The following is a 19669-nucleotide window of genomic DNA, read 5'->3' on the forward strand; positions in this document are numbered from 1 at the left end:
GATATTATTTTATACTCATGATAATATATGGATTATTAATGCCACAAAATGACACTTTCACACACAAACACAATTCTTAGTACATCTATGCGTTCACCCTTCTGCTGAACACTGTGTCAAAGTGGGCAGCAGTGCCCAGCTCCTCAGCTCCGTGCTGTGGCTTTAAGAGGGATACTCAGATGGAGCCAATGACAACAATGCATGTTCCGTATCCCTCAGCAGGGGCCGACCTGAGGTAACCCTCCCTCTTATTATTTTAGCAGCAGTACATGGAGGAATGCAAGCACGGCAAATAGACTCTAAACATCTCTATTACTCTCCACTGCTGGCACCAGCAGCAGGATATGTGGCCCAATCCTTGCAGTAAGCAACGCGGCAACCATCATGACCACTCTGGTGCAGAGACAAAAAGCTCATCCGATCACAAATGACATATATGGCATATGCACATGTAATTTATACTAACCATCTCAATTCTAGCACTATTTTCATGTGCCCCGTCCAATAAACAAGACTTATTTTTTTACTCACCAGAAAATCCACTCAAGATAGTTATCAAAAACATCTCGAATTTTTTTCAAATTTCAATAAAAACTGCAACAGGAAAATCATTTAATGCCACGTATTGTTCCACTACCTCTTGGACTCTCAAGCAAAAAGCTAATCCTGACTGTGTTTGTGTGTGAGGGATGTAGAGAAAGAGGGAGGATTTACTCTCTCAAACTGCAACCCCCCAGATCTCGCCTCTCAGGTCTAAGTCCCTCAGGTACCCTGGCTGTGCTGCTATTGTATTGTTGTCCAGGATGTCCTTCGGCTTCAGGTCTTGGTAGGCCCAGATAGCGTTGCCATAGTAACGACTGGGCGGGTGGAGTTGCAGCCTCAGTCCAGCCTCAAGCCATGTGTTAAAGAGAAGAAGAGAGAGGAGTGCACCAAGAGAGGCAGAAAGTGAGGTTTGTTTTCCTCAAGATGACCATCATATTGGCATTTTCTCCAGCATGAATATTATTTCAGATATAATCACATTTTCAGAAGGTTCTGTTGTGAGCTTCATAAAAAGTTTACAACACATAAACTTATTGGAGCTGTATGCTAAATGTGTGCTTTCCTGTTACTCGAAAAACAAAAATAAAAACACCTTTCAGTGTTTCATAGCAGTCAGAGCATTCCTTCCTTTCCCAGTGTGCTGAGAGTCCAGTTAATCCAGCGGTTTGTGATCACCTTTCTAATGAACTGGCTTGCAGCAGGCTATTCATCGGAAATCAATAGCCATTGCATACCTCTGCTTGTGACCGTAATGATTAAAGAGCTAACAGCAGTGAGAGAGACCTAACACTGAGTAATGAGCTAACAGAGCAGCGCTGTGTATTGAAGAGGTCATGTCGAAATACTTCGACCGAAGTCAACTGTCATCTGCTTTTGCTCCCATGAAAGAATTGTGTCTGCAACTCAGTATTTCAGGACTACAATAACCACAAATGTAACAATATAAACAAAGGTTGAGTTTGAAATTATGAGAATTTGTACAAGTTAATAAACCAGTGTGCATCCAGCATTCTCTACCACTAAATTTGGTCTGCTGGTGGCAGGCTTAAGCAACCAGCAGTGCGCTGTCCATCAGTGGTATGAGGCTCTCTGTGTGTGGGAGATGGAGAGCGGGAGGGGGTTAGAGGGAAACAGGGTAGATTAAGATCACCTTTCCATTTGCTGCACTCTGAAATGAAATGGCCATCCCAGGTGTGTGGGGGAGTTGGATGGAGAGAGGAGGGCACTGGAGTGTTGAGGCATCTCATTTCTCTCCGCTACCCACCCTCCCATCCCCACCAAAATCTCTAGAATAAAAAAAAAAGAAAAAAAAACATAAAGGGAGCAGGTGAAGATTGAGGCCAGAGCTTGCAGGAAAAATATTCTAAATATACATATTTCAGTGTCGGTCTGCTGCCCTCTCTGCTTTTCTCTTTGTGCTTAATTGTGTCTCTGTTAATGCATTTCGAAGTATGGACTGTATGGACTGAAACTCCCACCACATAGCCGTATCTATGACCTCAGGTCCACTGTCTCCAGGTTCACTGACGGCTATCAGCTCTGTGCTGATGGGACTGATAGCGACTAGCTGGAGTGGAAAGATAAAGCTCGGGCAAACCAGCCCTGAACAATCTAGCTGGATCAATTTAAGGTGACAAACCTCCCTAGAAAGCCTCAGAGGTTCTTAGACCAAATTCTGAACTTGAACACTAGGGACATCATCCATGCCATTGTCCATCCATCCATCTTCTATACCACTTATCCATCAGGGGCGTGGGGGGCTGGAGCCTATCCCAGCTGACACTCACACGTAGGGGCAATGTAGAGTGGCCAATTATCCTAACGTGCATGTTTCTGGGACTGTGGGAGGAAGCCGGAGTACCCAGAGAAAACCTACACAGGCACAGGGGAAACATGCAAACTCTTCACAGAAGGGCCCAGGATTCGAACATGGAACCCTCTTGCTGTGAGATGACAGTGCTAACCACTGCACCACCGTGCTGCCCCACACACACCACATAAACCCAAAGCATTTCAAAAGGAAAATGTAAAAAATTCTAACAACCCTATAAACCAGTCAGCAAAAGCAGGTCTCTGCATCCTTTATGAAATGCGTCTCAGCCGTGCTGTGACTTCTCTCCACATGAGAGTGCAAAGGCAGACCCTGTTTACCAGCACACAGGAATGAAACACACTTTATGTTGAAGTAAAACTTAAGCTTAAACCAACTCTCGAAATTAGATTTCGCATCTGGCTTTGTGTAAAATCTCACTTTTCTCTCTCTCTCTCTCTCACTCTGTTTCCCATGTTGCAGACATGCACATGAACACCACACACCCTGAAACACAGTGCAACAGACGGCCTCGCCAATGCTTCGTCCTCATGTTGAGCGCCCAGAGCAACTGGGTGCATCTGTGTCACAGAGGCTGGACCTGCTGCCACGGGCTGGGATGGAAGAGAGATGGAAAAGGGTGAGGGGAGGGGAAAGCGGCTATGAATTATGGGAGGTACATGAGGGAAGGTTCGTGAAGGTGATAGCAAGAGAAGTGAGTGAGGGTGGGGGCTTGTTGAAGAGCCCAGAGTTGCTGGCAGGAGCAGTGGTTAGGGAACCAACCAAGGGGAGTTGAAGAGGTTGAGGAGGGGGGAAGGGTGTTTAGTGCTGAGGAGGAGGGGTGGGAGTCACAGAAGCGAGAGAGGGTAGAGAGGGGATATGGACCCGAGCCAAGGCCCGGTTGAGCGCAAAGCACACGGTGCAAGAATGCCAACAGACCCCCTCCCACCCGGTCCTCTACCAAAAAGAAGAGAGAAAGAAGAAGGGAGAGAAAGAGGGGGGACAGCAAGGAAAAACATTTCAGAATGTTGCAAATCAAAAACAAATGATTAACTTGTGCTGTATGTGCAAATGCACAAAAAGGACAGAGCTTTAGGTGATGTGAGCAGAGCATTTCCTGTGTTTTTCCTGCGCTGTGTGCCGCTGGCCTCTACCACGACTCACTTCCCTCTGTGCCCCTGGACACCCCAGTGTGGCACGTTGGCCTGATAACCAGCCTACAACTGCTAGCTCACCACCAGCACACTCCTCCACTTCCTCTCTTTTGAGACACAGAGGAGCAACTTTTAGTAGTAAAGGCCGAGTGATACTACTGCAGACTTTGGAAAATAAAGGCCCCGTTACGTCTTTGGTGCTAGCAGTGTGGACACAACAGAACCACAGCTGAGTCGCAGCTGATTTTAAGATCTCAACCTCAGTCTGCTTCATGTTAAGCTGTGTCATGTTCATGACTTCATCTTGTTGGCCTCATTCTGGTCTTGAAAGCCCATTCAAACAGTTCCCCGCAGAGTTACTGCTTAAAGAGTAACTGCACCCAGGCAAATAACAGCACTTGGTGTGTTCAAAGGTTCACAGAACTTTCAACCCACACAGTTCAGTGCTGCCCCCCCACCACAAACTCAGAAACTTTCATATATATATATATATATATTTATATGTTTATATAATATTTATATATTTATATATATATATATATATATGAAATATATATATATATATATATATATATATATATATATATATATATATATATATATATATATATACCACACACTAGCACAGATTCCCTTCAGACATTCAGTTATCCATACATAGTCTAAATATCAGGTTGTGATAATCATCTTCAAATAGTATGAAGTGAAATTTTTTCTGCTTGTATACATATACATATTCTAAAAGGGAAGAAGTGGAAAAACTCCAAAAATGCTCCCATAGCGTTTTTCTCTCTGTGTTCAGACACATTGATGGTCTCTGTCTGTACCTCAGATATTGTGTCAAAAATTTGTCATCAAAGTTTATTTTATCAGACTTGACAATGCTTCCTTCAGAGGTCCAGAGGACACAAAACCACTTGTTTTCACAAGCTGAGTAGTACTTGCCATGATGAGGTAACTGATGTTCATGCATTAAACTGGTGGAGTTCCCCTTTAGTTACTTTCTAACTACAAACAGCACAGACCAGGTAAACAGTACTGATGTTTTTGATTTGTGTGCGTGTCTGTGTGAGCAAAGTGAGCATGTGTGTTCACTCCTAGATGTACTGAGATGGACATAGTCTTTTTTTTTTTTTTTAATCATTCCTGGCACTCTGTGAATGGTCTCAGAATTTCCATTTCATAAGCCGTATTTTCCTTGGCAGGAGCAGCAAGTGAGGTCTTTTGGATGCTTTTGGGACATTTTTGAATGGGGCTCAAGAGAGCAGCGTGCCGCTACCTCGCTGCTCATAGAAGCGTGGACTTCAATAAACCCCAACAAGCACAATGGTATCAAATTACAGTTTATATGCACTACCCTTTGAAAAAAAAAAGTTCCCCTTTAGGGTTAAAAATCCCTTAGAGATGCACTCAACTGATGCACTTCACCTCAAAACACCCTGCCCTTTTCCTCTGGGACTAAATCAGTTCCACAGAGGGAAAACCTAGCATTCTTTATGAACACAGCTATTATTAGAAAGAATACACTTCTTACATGTTGGATGTTTTCATCTGTAGGACATAAAGAAAAACATGGGAGCTTATCAGGTCCCATCAGTTTTAACTGAATGTCATCCTCTATCTGTCTGATACTATACAACCTTCACTTCTTGTTGAATTTGATGTGACGTACATGAATGAGTGGGCTTCCTATTGCACTCAGACATGAAGCCTATAATTCAAAATCCACAGAAGGTCCTGTTTCTCGACATCACAAAACTCGGCTACATGATAAACACATAGCAAAGGATAATTTTATTTCATCAACTTACCATCAGCAACAGAATACTCTAAGACTGATCACTCAATGGAATATGCCTTGCATGACCACTCTTCAATCTGGCTCTGATGGAGAATATTATCAACCAAATGCTTGTCAAAAAACGCCATGTACAGGAAAAAAATGAGACAAACAAAGAGAATAAGCTGAGACTGCTACAAAGATGGATAATAATTTGCACAGGCTAAACGGAGATGGCAAAGGGTGAGTATTGATCTGACTGATATGTGCATCTGAATACAAATCAGGATCCACTGTGGTGAAACTCAACTTTGAGAAAATCTTGCTGTGCAAAAATGTATATTTCTGACCCAATTTAGGAAAACAGACACACTGTGGGACTCTTCAAAGATTAGAGACCTTTGGTTTTGTAGTTTTAAAAGATCTGTTTTATGGGGAACAGCAAGATATTTAATCATAAGCGCATTTTGTACAAAGAAGAATGGGTTCAACAAAAGGTTAACTGAGTCTGGCTATGGGGGGGGATACAGTATTTGTACATGGAAATGGGCTCAGCAACAATGTGGAGTGCCAACTTTTTATCCCTGCACAATGACCTCATTATGTAAGTTCCTGCACATGTCTCACACAGAATCATACAGAAATGTTCCTTCATGTACAATATGCAATATAATATACAGTCAATTCTCTCTGTACAGCAGGAGCAGTGACTGATGAGTCAGATAGGTAATATGGGGGTGGGGGTGGGGGGGGTTGCTTGTGTGTGTGTGTGTGTGTGTGTGTGTGTGTGTGTGGTTGTGTGAGTCTGTCTGTCTGTCTGTGAGAGAGAGTATGTTCCTGGCTAAGCGAGGAGCTCAGCACCTGGGAGGAAAACAACTCCATTTATACCCATGCAGATACACACACAAATGCACACACACAAAAAAACACACAAACAACACACATTTGCACACTAGTGAGGTCCATGGAAGTTCCCATATTCTGGTGGATTGCCCTTGGGTCCTTGCTATTTCTGCCAGGGGCAGGGGGATCCTGTGTCAGTAATCCTGTCAGGATGAGGGGGATGAGGTCGCCGGATGCATCTCAAGTCCACTGCCTTTACTAGCACACACACACACACACACACGCACGCACAAACACACACACACACACACACATATATATATATATATATATAGGTTTTAATAAAAGGTGCTCAAACAATATGCTGAAACACAACTAAACACACTGAACAACCAATCTCCCATGTTGTCATTAAAAAGTCAGCCCAAACATACTTATGCAAACCAAGCAGGTGACAGTTAAATGTAAGTTGTGTCAGTGATAATACTTTAACCAGATAATGTCTCTTTAAAAAAATTCAATACCTTGCATTTCTTAATCAACCTGTCTAAAATATCAGTTAGAATGAAGGGGGAATCTTTTGTGAATTTGAACATTTTTTTGGAGCTTTTTTGTCTTTGTGAAAGCTCCCCACCTCCACCAGTGAAACTGTGGGAAATGAAGAAGCGACTTATTCTGAGAGGAAACACTCAAAGCGAAAAGAGGAGTCGGTCACTTTCTGGGTTGTCTGTGTCTCTGTCTGTGTGTCAAACGCACTTCTTATAAAGCAGACTTCCTGGGCCCCTGCTCTGATACAATCTGGTTGCCACACACACAAACCTTGTGACCTCCGCCTGCACCCACAATGAACCATATTTATCTTAGATTAAGAGACAGACACACAACTCTGTCTCTCAATATTGCTGCTGTGCTCATGAAAGAAGAATAAAGATGCCCATTCAACACAAACAAGCCACCCACTCACACCTACAGTGTGCACACACAAACTAACACGCGCACAAATACACACACACACACACACACTCCTCCACAGTGCTCCACAGAGAGGTAAACAGAAGAGTCTGACATCCTCTTGCATCATGTGCCTCAAATGCAGCAGAGAACCAGCTAAATAAGCTGTGACCGTGACAGTGCTAAAGTGAGGTGGCATTACTCAAGCGAGCTTCCACTTAGAAGTCAAAGCAATTTGTGACACCATTCCAGACCGTTTATGTTCAATTGAAGATCATTTTGATGTAATCATGAGAAAGAATAAGTTAAATATTCTGTGTGAGGGCTGGATTGAGTTTGGCGTTCAAGAAACCACAAGCAGATGCCACAAAACAGCTCCTGAAGAGCCAATACACTATGCGTATTTAGTTCTTCAACATAATCGGGTGACCTCTCTAGAACACCCTTCTCACACACACACACACACACACACAAACACACCTCAGTAAATGCAGTAGGGTCAGTGGCTGTGCATCTAAAATAGCCTGACACAAAAACCTCAGTTGCACCAAAGGAGGGGGAGGTAGAGCCTAGCAAACCAGGAGGAGTAATTGGCACAACCTTTCAGGAAGATTCTTTGCATGCTAATGGTGAAGTTTACACACTGTAGGGTAATACTGGTAATACTGTATGTGCGCGTGAGAGAGGCAGATCGAAAGAAAGAGGCTAGCTCCAGCGAATCAATAAAAATTGCAGTCAGTGACACTGTTCTCGTCTCTTATTTACTCTAAGCTCACAGGTCCCAGGTTGAGGTGACCACACTGCATCACTTAATTATCTCACATGACAGAGATGCATCGTGAACACAGTCCTGTACAGAATTCACAGTAAATAAATTACTGGAAAACCTTGTGATTATTTTCTTATCAATACTTAGTCAGCTGCAGAGTAAGGAAACCATTACAAAATAGAAAACAGCAAATATTGTAGACAGTCTGTGCTAAGAACAAAACCCCATGAGGACATAATGTGAAGGTATAAGCAAGTGGATCATGACAGCCAATCAGTGCTCCTATCATGCGAGTTTTCTATGTGCTGGAGCCAAAGGTCAGAGTAAAACCATGCTCCAATTTCTAACAGGAAGGTGGGGTTGCATTAGATTAGCATCCCCACAGTAACCTGCATCCTTTCCATCACTACCACCACCACCAACCACCCACACACTCATTCGCTTTTCCTCCCCTCCCCAAGGGATGACAGTACAGTACACTCCTGCCCTAAATGGGGGGGGTGTTCTTAGACTAGGCTACTGCCTTATATCCCCCTAGGCTCCTCTGATGGCGTGTATGTGTGTGTGTCAGCGCTTGTGTTACACATGTATGTCTTAATGTGTGTATGAGCGATCCCCCTTCCCCCAACATATGCACTGTGTACATACTACTCACAATAGCTTGTCTACTGCATGCATCACAGCACATGTGCACTCACATGCACTCTCAAAGATCGACCTAGATGTTTTACAATAACTGTACAATGCAAGTATGCAGAGGTAACAATACACACTGACTCATCTACAGCATCTACTGTAAACAAGTCACATAGAAATAATAACCAGCTCCAACACTTTCTTTTATTTTTTTCACTGTGCCCTTTTTTTCTCACTAGCTATCTACCGTAATACAAACAAAGCTATATGTGTATAGGCACAGGCACATACACAACACAGAAGCACACAGATCCCTCTTGACGCAGCATTACGAAGTGCCTACCCCATTTAACCTCACTTCCTGCTGACGCAACCAAATCCACCCTGATGCATGGCACATGCAAACACATAACAACAGACCAACCATAACATTCCAGCACACTGACACTTGTTACATCAAATGTGCACACGATTACAAGTTTTTCCTCTTGATTTGACCAATGCCAGCTCTTCAGCACCACTCAATAAAAGCCAGCTGTGTTTACCTCTATCACTCCTCTACTCACACCTTCACTTCGATTATTTTTCCTCTCTTTCTCAATTGATGCTGTGCCGTGCTGATACCTGGTTGAAGCAGCTAATTGAGAGGAGTTATGGTCCATAGTATAACCTACGTTTGGTTGTGTTGAAGGCAAAGAGGCTGTGGAATGCCACAGGCACCCCAAATGGATTCCACATGTTGTATGCATAATTTCCTTTCCTAACAGTTGACCTACAGTACAAATGGAAACAAAACTCAAAGTGTTTATGCAGCATCCTTACACAGGTCTGCTGAAACCATCTGTATTGGGGATGTAGAGATGTAACTCCCCGATGATTTTGCAGGGAAACTCTTTCTGTAAAACCAGCTCAAAAAAGGGTTTTCAAAACACTCAGAAAATGCTGACTTTGAATGCTCTTCCATCCTCTTTTCTTGGCTTCCTTCCCTTTGTCCTTCCCCATGTTCACTGACCATATTTGGCAAAAGTAAAATATACACTAGGTTGAAAGGAGAAACATTAGCACATATAGACAAGCCTTCCAGTGACACACCTTTCCATTTTAACCATGGAAACGTGTCAAGTAACCTTAAGTCTGGGGGCAAGCTCTGCTACATGAGTCATTTCCAGTAAGCAGCGAGTGTGCTGCTCTAGAGACAGTGGTGTCATTACTAGAAAAAAAACTTGGATCAACGTGCTGGTTAGGCTTTGTCTTAAATTCAACCTCTACTAAGTGTGTTTGTTGTCTGATGATAGTTTTTCTGTGCATCAGAATATAAGCTCTTACACTGGTGAGGCAAACTGCAACCACACGTTAAATTGTAGGTCATTCAGTTTGCGTTTGCAATTCAAACTATCAGCCAGAGTCACTGGCTGTTGCACAATACTTTCCATGCTCTCTCTCTCTCTCTCTAAAACACACACACAAAGTCACAAAACACACATGTTCTAGCACTCTGTGTGCACCCTTAACTCAGTTTTGGTAAACAAACGTGGGGTGGACACTGGGGTCAGAGGTTGAATCCACAAGAGAGATCGCAACAGGAGAACATTTTGTCATGTCTTCTTCTGACACGGTGAAATGACAGCAAGGGGAGTTCACCTCACAGCTATCACTATCAATTTTAGTCTTATTTCACACACAGGAAGTTCGACACATCAACTGATGCATGTCATGCTATTAGAATAGCAAAACAGCAGATGTTTTGGATGTTTTAGGCTCTTGATCGATGATCTTTTTGTCCTGTCGATTTAGTTTGCGGACAGCCATATCTATCAATATACAAAGTCACCCATATATTTGGATGCAGTCTGTCTCTCACATTGCATATGTATGTCCTTGACATGCTAGTCTATTGTAGGATCCTGTGGGTGAGTGTGTCATCGTGTATGTGTTTGAGGGTCTTTGCGTATGGCATAAGTCTCCTGTGACTGATAATTCAGGTTTTGCGCAATGCCACCTCTATTATCAGGGGCCACAGGATATCCCACAATGCACCTGGAGCACAACCCATCTCTATAATCTGCCTCATTTCTCTTTGGCCTTGGCTTACTGTCGAGGACCCAAATGAATCCAGCCATAAAGTGAACTGCAGTCTATCTGCAATCAATGGCGATACACTCCATAACACCCCCCCCTGGATCAATGATACAGCCACCAGTCAATATGTCAGCAGTTAACCCAACTGATTAGGGGTAATACAGCGAATTTCACTTCTCCTGGAATAAGACAGTGAGTGTACACCCTGTTGGACTGCACATACTAGAGCATGTCACTTCTTCCTGAAAGATTCAATCTGTCAACACGCGCCCAATTTGTGCGTTGTGATCTGTGGCAGACAGATGATGCCTTTAGTGGGGGAATCCTGCCGAGCAATTAAATGCGCTGGGCAGAGCAGTGTTGATGGACAGATAAAATCTATCCGACGGTGACTGGCTTTTTAATTGAGTTCCCCCCACACCCCGACCTGCACTGATCACAATCATAAGCCCCTGGACCGTGTCTTGGGTGGGGGGTTGAGCCCTTGAAGGAATTAGACTGACAGCAGCAGTTTGATCAGGCAGCTGTGGGGTAAAACAACCAGGGGTGTTAACCATACTGTTCATGGTAATACCTGTATAGTTTGTGTTATAGAAAAATCAGGATTTGAACAACATGGCTAAGTGTATGTACTGCATGAACAATCAAAGAAGACAATACAGCAAAAATACAAGCCGCAGCACCTGTTTGAGTATGAGGAGAATCAGTCCATGTATGAGGAGAGTCAATCATCTAACCATGACCTTAATCATTTCCTAACCTCAACCAAATGGTTGTTATGGTAATTGTGATGTTGAAGGGCCACTAACTTTAAACTTGAGTTGTCATTTTAAACCAAACCATGATCTTCCCCTAAACCTAACCAGACAAACCTTAACCATAGTGTTTAGGCACTGACTAACAATATAATCTGCATAGACAAACAATATGTTTTGTTGTTTAATTTGGAGGACTTGTTTGAATTATTGACCAGGCCTCCTCTCTATGACAACGCTTCATGATGAAGTTTTGTTTAGAAGATGTCAATCAAAACATTACAAAAGGATGGCTTAAAACAATTTAAAATAAGAAAAAATCATTCAGTTTTTTCCAAACTAACCAATCGCATCACTGTCCAACTTAATTTTAGTATGGGTAAGTGAACAGACATCACTGTTGATGTAGCCCTGATGTTCAACGCTGATTCAGACTGTCTTCAGTTTAGTGGTAGGTACAGTACATTGCTGGATCAAGCAGTGTTCAGTTCAGTGGAAAACTAGCTGACGCACTGTGGTCCAATGTTGCAGCAATTTAAATTAAACTATTCAGCATTTTATCATATTGTTGTGAATATTGTTGTCAATAAAAACAACCTGCAGAATTATGATGATATCTTTTCTGTTTCAGAGCTCCAATATAAGATACTTCTTCCAATATGATTCTTCTCTCCAAGTGTGGTAATATCAGCCTGATTATTCATGCACAGGGAGAAGGCCCCTTTGTAAATGGATTTAAGTGAGAGTTTAAATGGGCACTAATCTCACTCGCTGAACATCCGTGAGCGGCAGGAGGTCTCATCCACATACACATGACCCAACCTTCCCCCCTATCCTTTTTTTTGTGGATGAGACCCCCACTTACACACACACACACACACACACACATACAAACACCATGCTGCTGTCACACAGTTAAAGCCAAGGCAGGGCCTCTCCACAACGCGGGGGTAAAGTCACAGAGGTCAGTGCTCAGTTTCCACATCAAACCCAAGAGCAGAGGCCAGAGTCTCATCCCCCTCCCACTCTTCTCCCTCCCTCCTGCTCTCTCTTGCTGCACGCCCTCCCCTCTTCTCACCGTAACACCACAGTCCTCTCTACCCCCCACCCCCACCCCCACTAACGTACACCCTCCTCCCCCTTACTGGATGTACAAATGCCTTTGCTGTCAGCTCTGCCCCAGTCCCCTGTAATTGAAAATAACAGCCAAGGGCCAGCCCCCGGCCACTCTCTCCAACCTGGTGGCTCTCTGCCTCTCTGACAGCCACCCATCAATACCAATGACTATTACCCTGGTAGTGAGAGTGCTGCCGATGACATCCAAGACACCACCCCTGCAACACTCCCACACACACACAAATGCACACCCCAGTGTCCTTCCTCCGCTACCCGAGCCTCCTAATGTTTAACCCGTTGCTAACAGCCTCGTTTCGGTCTCTAAGCTGCTAGTATAGGAGGAAATGGTGGGTAAACGAGTCTGTCTCACACATACATGCCACAAAGGTTCACACAAATGCACACAGACACAGAACTGTCTTAAGGCATGCACAAAACTCAGACGAGCAGCAAACTTTTTTTCCAGCGAGAAGTGTTGAGAGAGAGTTTGGTGCGGTGCTGTCTCACTTCACACTCTTATATTCCCCACCAAGACACTCAGTCAGTGTTGTTCTACAACAAACTGATACGCTTTGAAGTTGCTTCAGAGGTAAATAAGTGAGACATAAGAGACTTCACAACTGGTGCCGGCACTGTAAAGTCAGGATGCTGCTCATGCCCTGTGGTCAGTTAGTGTATAATCACTTTTGTTCTCACTTGTCATGACAGATTATGAATTTACATTGGAATTAGGTGTTTCATATCCAGTCAGCACCATGCAGGGTCCTCTTGTCCACCCCCCACCCCCCCACTGACAGACACCAAACACAATGCCATAGGTGATCTGAGCTGTCATCTGCCTTGACAGAGAAATGACAGCTGAACGAGAACGCACTGAACACAAGCACAAAGCCCAACAACGTGACAAATGAAACACACAGCAGCAGCCAGTGGAGGAACAGGACGAGAAAAATGCACAGACCTTGTCAGAAGCTGCAGAGCCGTGGAGACTAGGAGACTGTTTTCCTTTCTACAGTCCTCTCTGTCTCCTCTCCTCCTCTCCCTCTCCTCTCCTCTTCTCTCCTCTCACTCTGCGTGTTTGTACGTGTGTATGTGTGTGTGTGTGAGTGAGTGTGTAGTGTATGTGTGTGTGTGTGTGTGTGATAATGTGTGTGAGTGTATGTGAGTGAGCAGCTCCCTCCCCTTCTGCCTCTCAGCTGCTCAGCTCAGGCAGTTCTCAGGAAATGAATGGGAGCGCACAGAGAACTGTTGTACTTGCAAATGACTTACCCCGAGTCACATGATCCGCTAAATGTAGGGTGGGCCGGTGGGTGGAGGCTTCATAAGCAAAGGGAAGACAATATACTCTAAGCTTTAACAGCATGCATCGAATTACACGGGGCCCCTCCGGGGAGATTTCCGACGCGTCCGCTCTCAGCCAGCCCGAACTCCTTCTCTACCCCTCCCGGAGCGCAGCGGAGAGCCCCGGGCTGGGGGTGAGCACCGGAGCACCTCCCCGTTTAAAGGGGACAGAGAGGGAAAGTGTGCGGGCAAATTATTTCAACTATGGTCGGTTTGCAACTAAACACTTTTTTTTTTAGCCGAGTGATTTTTTTTTAAAAAAATCCTTATTATTCTTTTTGATGATGATTAATCTGATTGCACATATAATCAAACTTGAATGTAAAATATTTTGATGGTGACTTTAAATATGGTTGAAGATATTTGAATAAAAACATTTCAACTTGTAATTTATTTTTATTAAATCTAAAAGATTTGAAAATTCACTAGTGAGGTCTTTTGTAAGTTAATGCACTGAATTTATGCTATTTAACCAGCTAATGTTCTGACAGGAATTTAGCATAACTTTGCGAAATAATAATCATCCAGTGAATAAAAACTATCGCAACTGACAGTGATATAATGGAAGCTTGTTAAGTTAGTTAGTTATGAATACATTTACATGTGATTATTTCTTAATCAATATACATATGTACTGTATATGTGTACACGTGTATGTTTGATCATTCTTTGAATATTGGAGGAGATGTGTTCAATGAACCAAGGGATTAATCAGTGAAATGAGACATTGATGGCATCTTGCAATCTTTGTTGTGTAAATTTTATCATTTTATAGGTTTAGAAACATCTTGCCAAAGAGCTGCAGTAGAGAATTAGTCAGCTGGCACATTTACTGAAATGTTGATTATGTCTGTTATAAATAAATAAATGCAGATGAAAAATATAATCTTTTGGTCACTACAGTGTGTATTGTGTTTACAAACAAATGTCGCAGCTGTAACAAATCTTCAATATGTAACTAACTGATCAATACACTGGGTGGAAGCCAACCAATTCTAATTTTTATAATCCATCAAGAAAATGTAGTTAGTTGATTATAAGTAAAAACTATTTTATTACGATTAACTGATTAATAATTATCTCTCTAATATGTTAGAAAATTGTGCATCAACGCTGTTTTTTTTTCAGTTTGATGTAGTCAAAACCCAAAGATATTCGATCTGCTTTTATAGTCTAAAAAACAGCAAATGTTCATGGCTGAGATGCTGTTATCAATTAATTTGGGGTATTTAGGATTTCAAAAAAGCTATCCAAAGCTATCAGCTGATTATTGAAATTACAGATTGAATCAATAAATCAACTTTTAGGTCTAACAGGCTGTCTTGGCTCATATTTATGAGTTTGTATGAATAATAGACGTACTATTTCTCTCCTCACGGTTGGCTTTTAGTTCCTATTCTTACAATAAAATCCTACTTTTCTGCCTGCTGTTTAAGTGACCAGCCTTGAATAACAGGCAGGAACATGTCCCGATAATAACCGCTTTTAAATTCTCTTCTGTATAGTGCCTGAGCCACTGTGCCCATGTCAATTTTCATCCTGGTGTTCTCCGACTTGATGAAAGGGATCTCTGTGGTATGAGAGGCTGATGCTGATACTGCTCAGCGCCCACAGCCAGTCCCCTGAGAGCTCTAATTAAGGTAAAGGAAGCAGGACTCATCTGCATGGCTGATGGAGCTCATACCACTCTTTATCATGAAGCTGCTGGAGAAGCTTGATTGAGAGAGCCAGAGCTGATAGAGAGGGGAAAAAGACAGTCGTACAGTGAGACTGATCCAAATGCTACCCACTTAATATTCATGCTGTTTCACCTCAGATACTGTATGTCTTCTGTTTGCAATGAATGGGGGATAAAATGGTTGGGTGGAGACGAGAGGATGGAATGAAAGGGATGGAGGATGAGATTAATAAGGTTGGATAGGCTGGATAGCGGGATGGTTGGGTGAATGTATGTGGGTGAATTAAGAAGTGTATTTTGTGGCTGCTTGGATAGGAGGGGCTCTAGGTGTCCAATGGGAAGAGGAGTTGGTTGAATAAATGGATGGATAGAATAATAGAGTGGAGGGATGATCTGGCCATGGTGTAAATTCTAATGGGATATAATTGCAGACTGTAAAACCATTTGGCTACAGAACGGTGGTTAAATCTTGCTTTAAACATGATATTTATGCGTTTTGATAGATTATCTAAAAATTATATCGTCAAATACATTTTAAAAGCCCTATCATAGCTCACACCAGTATACAGTAATTGAGAGTTTTACATCAGTTTCACCCCAATTTTTGTTGAATAGGGGTGAAATAAGACTGTGTTACACAATGTCTATCCTCAGTAAAGCTCCAAAAGCCTTTTGTGTGTGGTTACCATGACACCTACTACAATACTAAGCCACCTACCAAATAATCACACCATAAGAACAGCTCTAAAAAAACTGAACAACTGTTGAACACACAACCAAATATTTACTGCAGTTTTTGCATTTTTTGAGTACTGGAATGGTCAATACACAAATCTTTTCACAACCAGATGAACCTCTAAGTGGAATTTTTCTTGGAAATGAGCAGATGTCTGAGGAATAAAGAAACAAAAATGAAAATCCCATGAACGTGGGGTGAAAAAGATGCACGTATAAAATAACTCAATTGTGCATATTCTTGAAGCAGAAGCTATGTGATAACATAAAGTGCACACTGTGGCACGCAAAGCAAATGCAACATGTTCTGATTGCAAAATACCATCAAACTGTCAGTCTCATCTCAGCATAATCTGACAAACCTTCTATTCAACTACCTGTTGTTTCAAGCAGTCAGTGAATCTGTGCAGTGCAGGTCATAAAAACCAGAGACACTTCAAATTACAGACATATGATTATTAACATCATGGTCTTGAGTACATTTGTACATGACAATGGTCATTTACAAATTAATACGACATTACTTGATCTCAGAGAAAAATTCTGATTTGCGGGATGAGAGGGCTGACTAGTTAATAGGTGCTTTGAAGGCTCTGTGTGTGATGGAACGCTAATGTAACATCGGCCATAAGGCCTGTTGATGATCCTTATAATGACGTCCTGAGGAGCTCTTTCAAATGAAATCCTCGCTGTGTAACTGGTGCCCCAGGAGTCCTGGCATGTGTCGAAGGAAGGCAGGCAGAGTGGAGCACAAACAGGCGCATCGAGGGAGGAGTGTGGATGGAAAAGATTGGAGCAAGCTACCGAGATCTGTTAGATAAGAGTTTGAAGAAGAGGAAGAATGAGGATGATGGTGTGAGGGACATAGGGGGGAGGGATCACAGGAGGGATGGAGTAGACATGGAATGGGAGTTATCTGGAGGTTGTCAGGGGCTCGAGTCAGTGCTCCCAGCTTCTCCCTGATGCCCCCTGTAATGCTTATTAAACACCTGAGACACGAGCACCTCTCCCCAGCTCCAGATAGGTTGCTAATGTGTCACCCTAGGGTGGGAGCAGTTCAAAGACGATGTGGGTGTCTGGGGGGATCATTTGTGAAACGGCATAATAAGCTGTAAGGCATCAAGAAGAGCATTATCATTACACATTTCTCCCTTGCATCATCTGACCCAATCTCATCAAATTATTGTAACACCATTCATCGTTTAGTCACACGCTAAAAAATTTCTACACTGAGGGGGCGAGTATTCTTACTGTGGAAAGGAAGCCTGTACTGAAAAATATCTTGTCTGTGTGTGTGTGTGTGTGTGTGTGTGTGTGTATGTTGTGAAATGCAGGGCGATGAGCGATGTGATGCTCCCTTCCTGTTGTCTCTGGCTGAACTTTAGACTCTGGACTGAAAGAACAAACGTGCCAGACGAGGAAGTAGGGAACAGAGAAGCTAAACACAACCTGTTACTGCACAGTCAGGATGGGGGGTGGGAGGTGGGGAGATGGGGATGGCATTCTCTTTTATTGTTGGTTGAGTTATCACTGTAATCAATACAGACATCACTGTAATCAGTAGATGAAAAACTCACATTGTATGCCTTTCCTTTCCTTCACTGTAGAATATAATTTATAGCAGATTTTTAAGTATTTTGCAAAGGATTTTGAACGGAATAATGAAAAACTGAACAGAAGTGAATACACCAATAAAATACAAAAAGTGATGTGGCTGCGAGAAAACTGAGAATCAAGAATAGGATGAAACCTTGAAAGCAGGATGGAGAATTCATACTGTTAGACAGCCCTGGTTTCTAGACAATAAAGTGCTCACCTCTGGAGCTACTCTTTATCCCCTGCAGTCCCACATGGTTCCCAGAGCCCAACACAATAGGGCCACATACACAAACGAGAAGCGCTTGCTCTGAGCTTCACAAGCTTCACATTTGCAAACGAACGTTTTTTTGAAATATTCCCGAACCCTCGTGATGAGCCGCGGTGCATGTCATGGCTTTCCTTCTATGACAACACAGAGAAACTTTGCCCCTTCAGTAAGTGAATGTCTTCTCAAGCTCTGCAGAGTAAAGGTCAAACAATCAAATGAAGTGAAATTAAGAAAAGCACATTTTTGACTGGAGGTCTTTTTGGCACAAGCCAAAGTCTTCTTCAACTTCATCAGGGAGTGAAAAAAGACTAAAATCAGATGGTGTGTGCCTGTTTTTTGTTGTTTTTTTGTATTGTTTTGTTTATGTTTTTGTTTTTATTATACTTTCTTATGTATCTCCATATTCCAATTCATCAATTCATAACTCAGTGTCTGCATGACATAATTAACAGGAAATGGACTGTATATACAGTGTATACTATGATTGAGTATAATAAACTGATCTCCTGATCTTGTATTTCCTGATGAAGTTACACAGTCCAAACATGTTCTGGTTCCCCTTCCTTTTATCCTTTTTTCATATCTGTGTTTTCTGCAGTGCTGCAGCGCATTCCGAGGGTCTGCTTCTCATATGATGCAATGCCTTTGTGACTTTGAATTTATTCAATGTAATTTTGACTTCGATTTTTTTTTTAACAGACTGCTGAATTCCTGCAGTGAATGATGGCAACTGAATAGTAGGACATAGAAGTACTGCAGGGTCACTTAGCATTCTGCTACATGGATGTTACGGCAATGAACAGTGGTGAAGAGTGTTGTAAGGGATGAAGTACTGATTAGATAGATACATTTATTCTTCTATTTATGTTCTATTCATGTGCATCTGACATCATATAATAGACAATATTACATAACAATGTGGCACTCTGTGGTCTGTGACAAAAGTGATTTAGCCATGTTTCTTTGGGCTTCACCAATCTGCACTATTTTAAGTCTGGTAGAAAACCAAGAATAATTACAATACGCACTTTATATGTTACGCACTTTTTTTATATGTTTTACTCAGTCGGTTCACTGCACCTTACATTCTAGTGGCACCTTACAGTCTACTTCTACTTTTTTGCGCAACATTACACTGTCTATTTGTTGTATTTACACTTTTTATATTGCCATGTATATATATTTCATATTGCCACTTTTTATATTGTTATTTTCAACTTTTGTATAGCTTGTTGTGTGTATTGCTGCTGCTGCACTGCAATTTCCGAGCCTGGGATCAATAAAGTATATCTATCTATCAATCTATCTATAATAGTAATAAGTAAAAGGAAAGTAGAAGAGGAATGTAGTAAAGTTAAAGAATTAAAATGGACATCAAAATGAATAAAAAGAAAATGACCATGAGAAATCCAGAAGAAAGGTAACACAGAGAAATGGAGCGTTAGGACATCTGCTTGCTCAGGGGGCCTCCCCTGGTCTAGTGGCTATGCATGCAAGCGTGTGTGTGTGTGTGTGTGTGTGTGTGTGTGTGTGTTTATCCAGGCGTCAGTACACCTGCACAGACTGAGTGGGTTGGCTCAGTGGGTTGGCTCAGTGGGCTGGCGTGGAGCTC

At 42.4% G+C, this 19669-nt stretch overlaps 1 protein-coding gene across 4 annotated transcripts in view; it reads right to left on the minus strand.

Annotated features, from left to right (window-relative positions):
• Window positions 1-13878, minus strand: part of klf12b (Kruppel-like factor 12b) — a 37704-nt gene extending 23826 nt beyond the window's left edge. Inside the window, exon 1 of one of the 4 annotated variants that reach the window (XM_046403501.1) lies at window positions 13706-13878. In XM_046403501.1, coding sequence (XP_046259457.1) covers window positions 13706-13799 — 94 coding nt within the window. In that variant the 5' untranslated portion in view covers window positions 13800-13878. The other 3 variants (XM_046403504.1, XM_046403502.1, XM_046403503.1) reach the window with 3 other exon arrangements.
• Window positions 13879-19669: the final 5791 nt, after the last annotated feature.

Source organism: Scatophagus argus, chromosome 11 (assembly GCF_020382885.2).
Source record: "Scatophagus argus isolate fScaArg1 chromosome 11, fScaArg1.pri, whole genome shotgun sequence".
Classification (NCBI taxonomy): domain Eukaryota; kingdom Metazoa; phylum Chordata; class Actinopteri; family Scatophagidae; genus Scatophagus; species Scatophagus argus.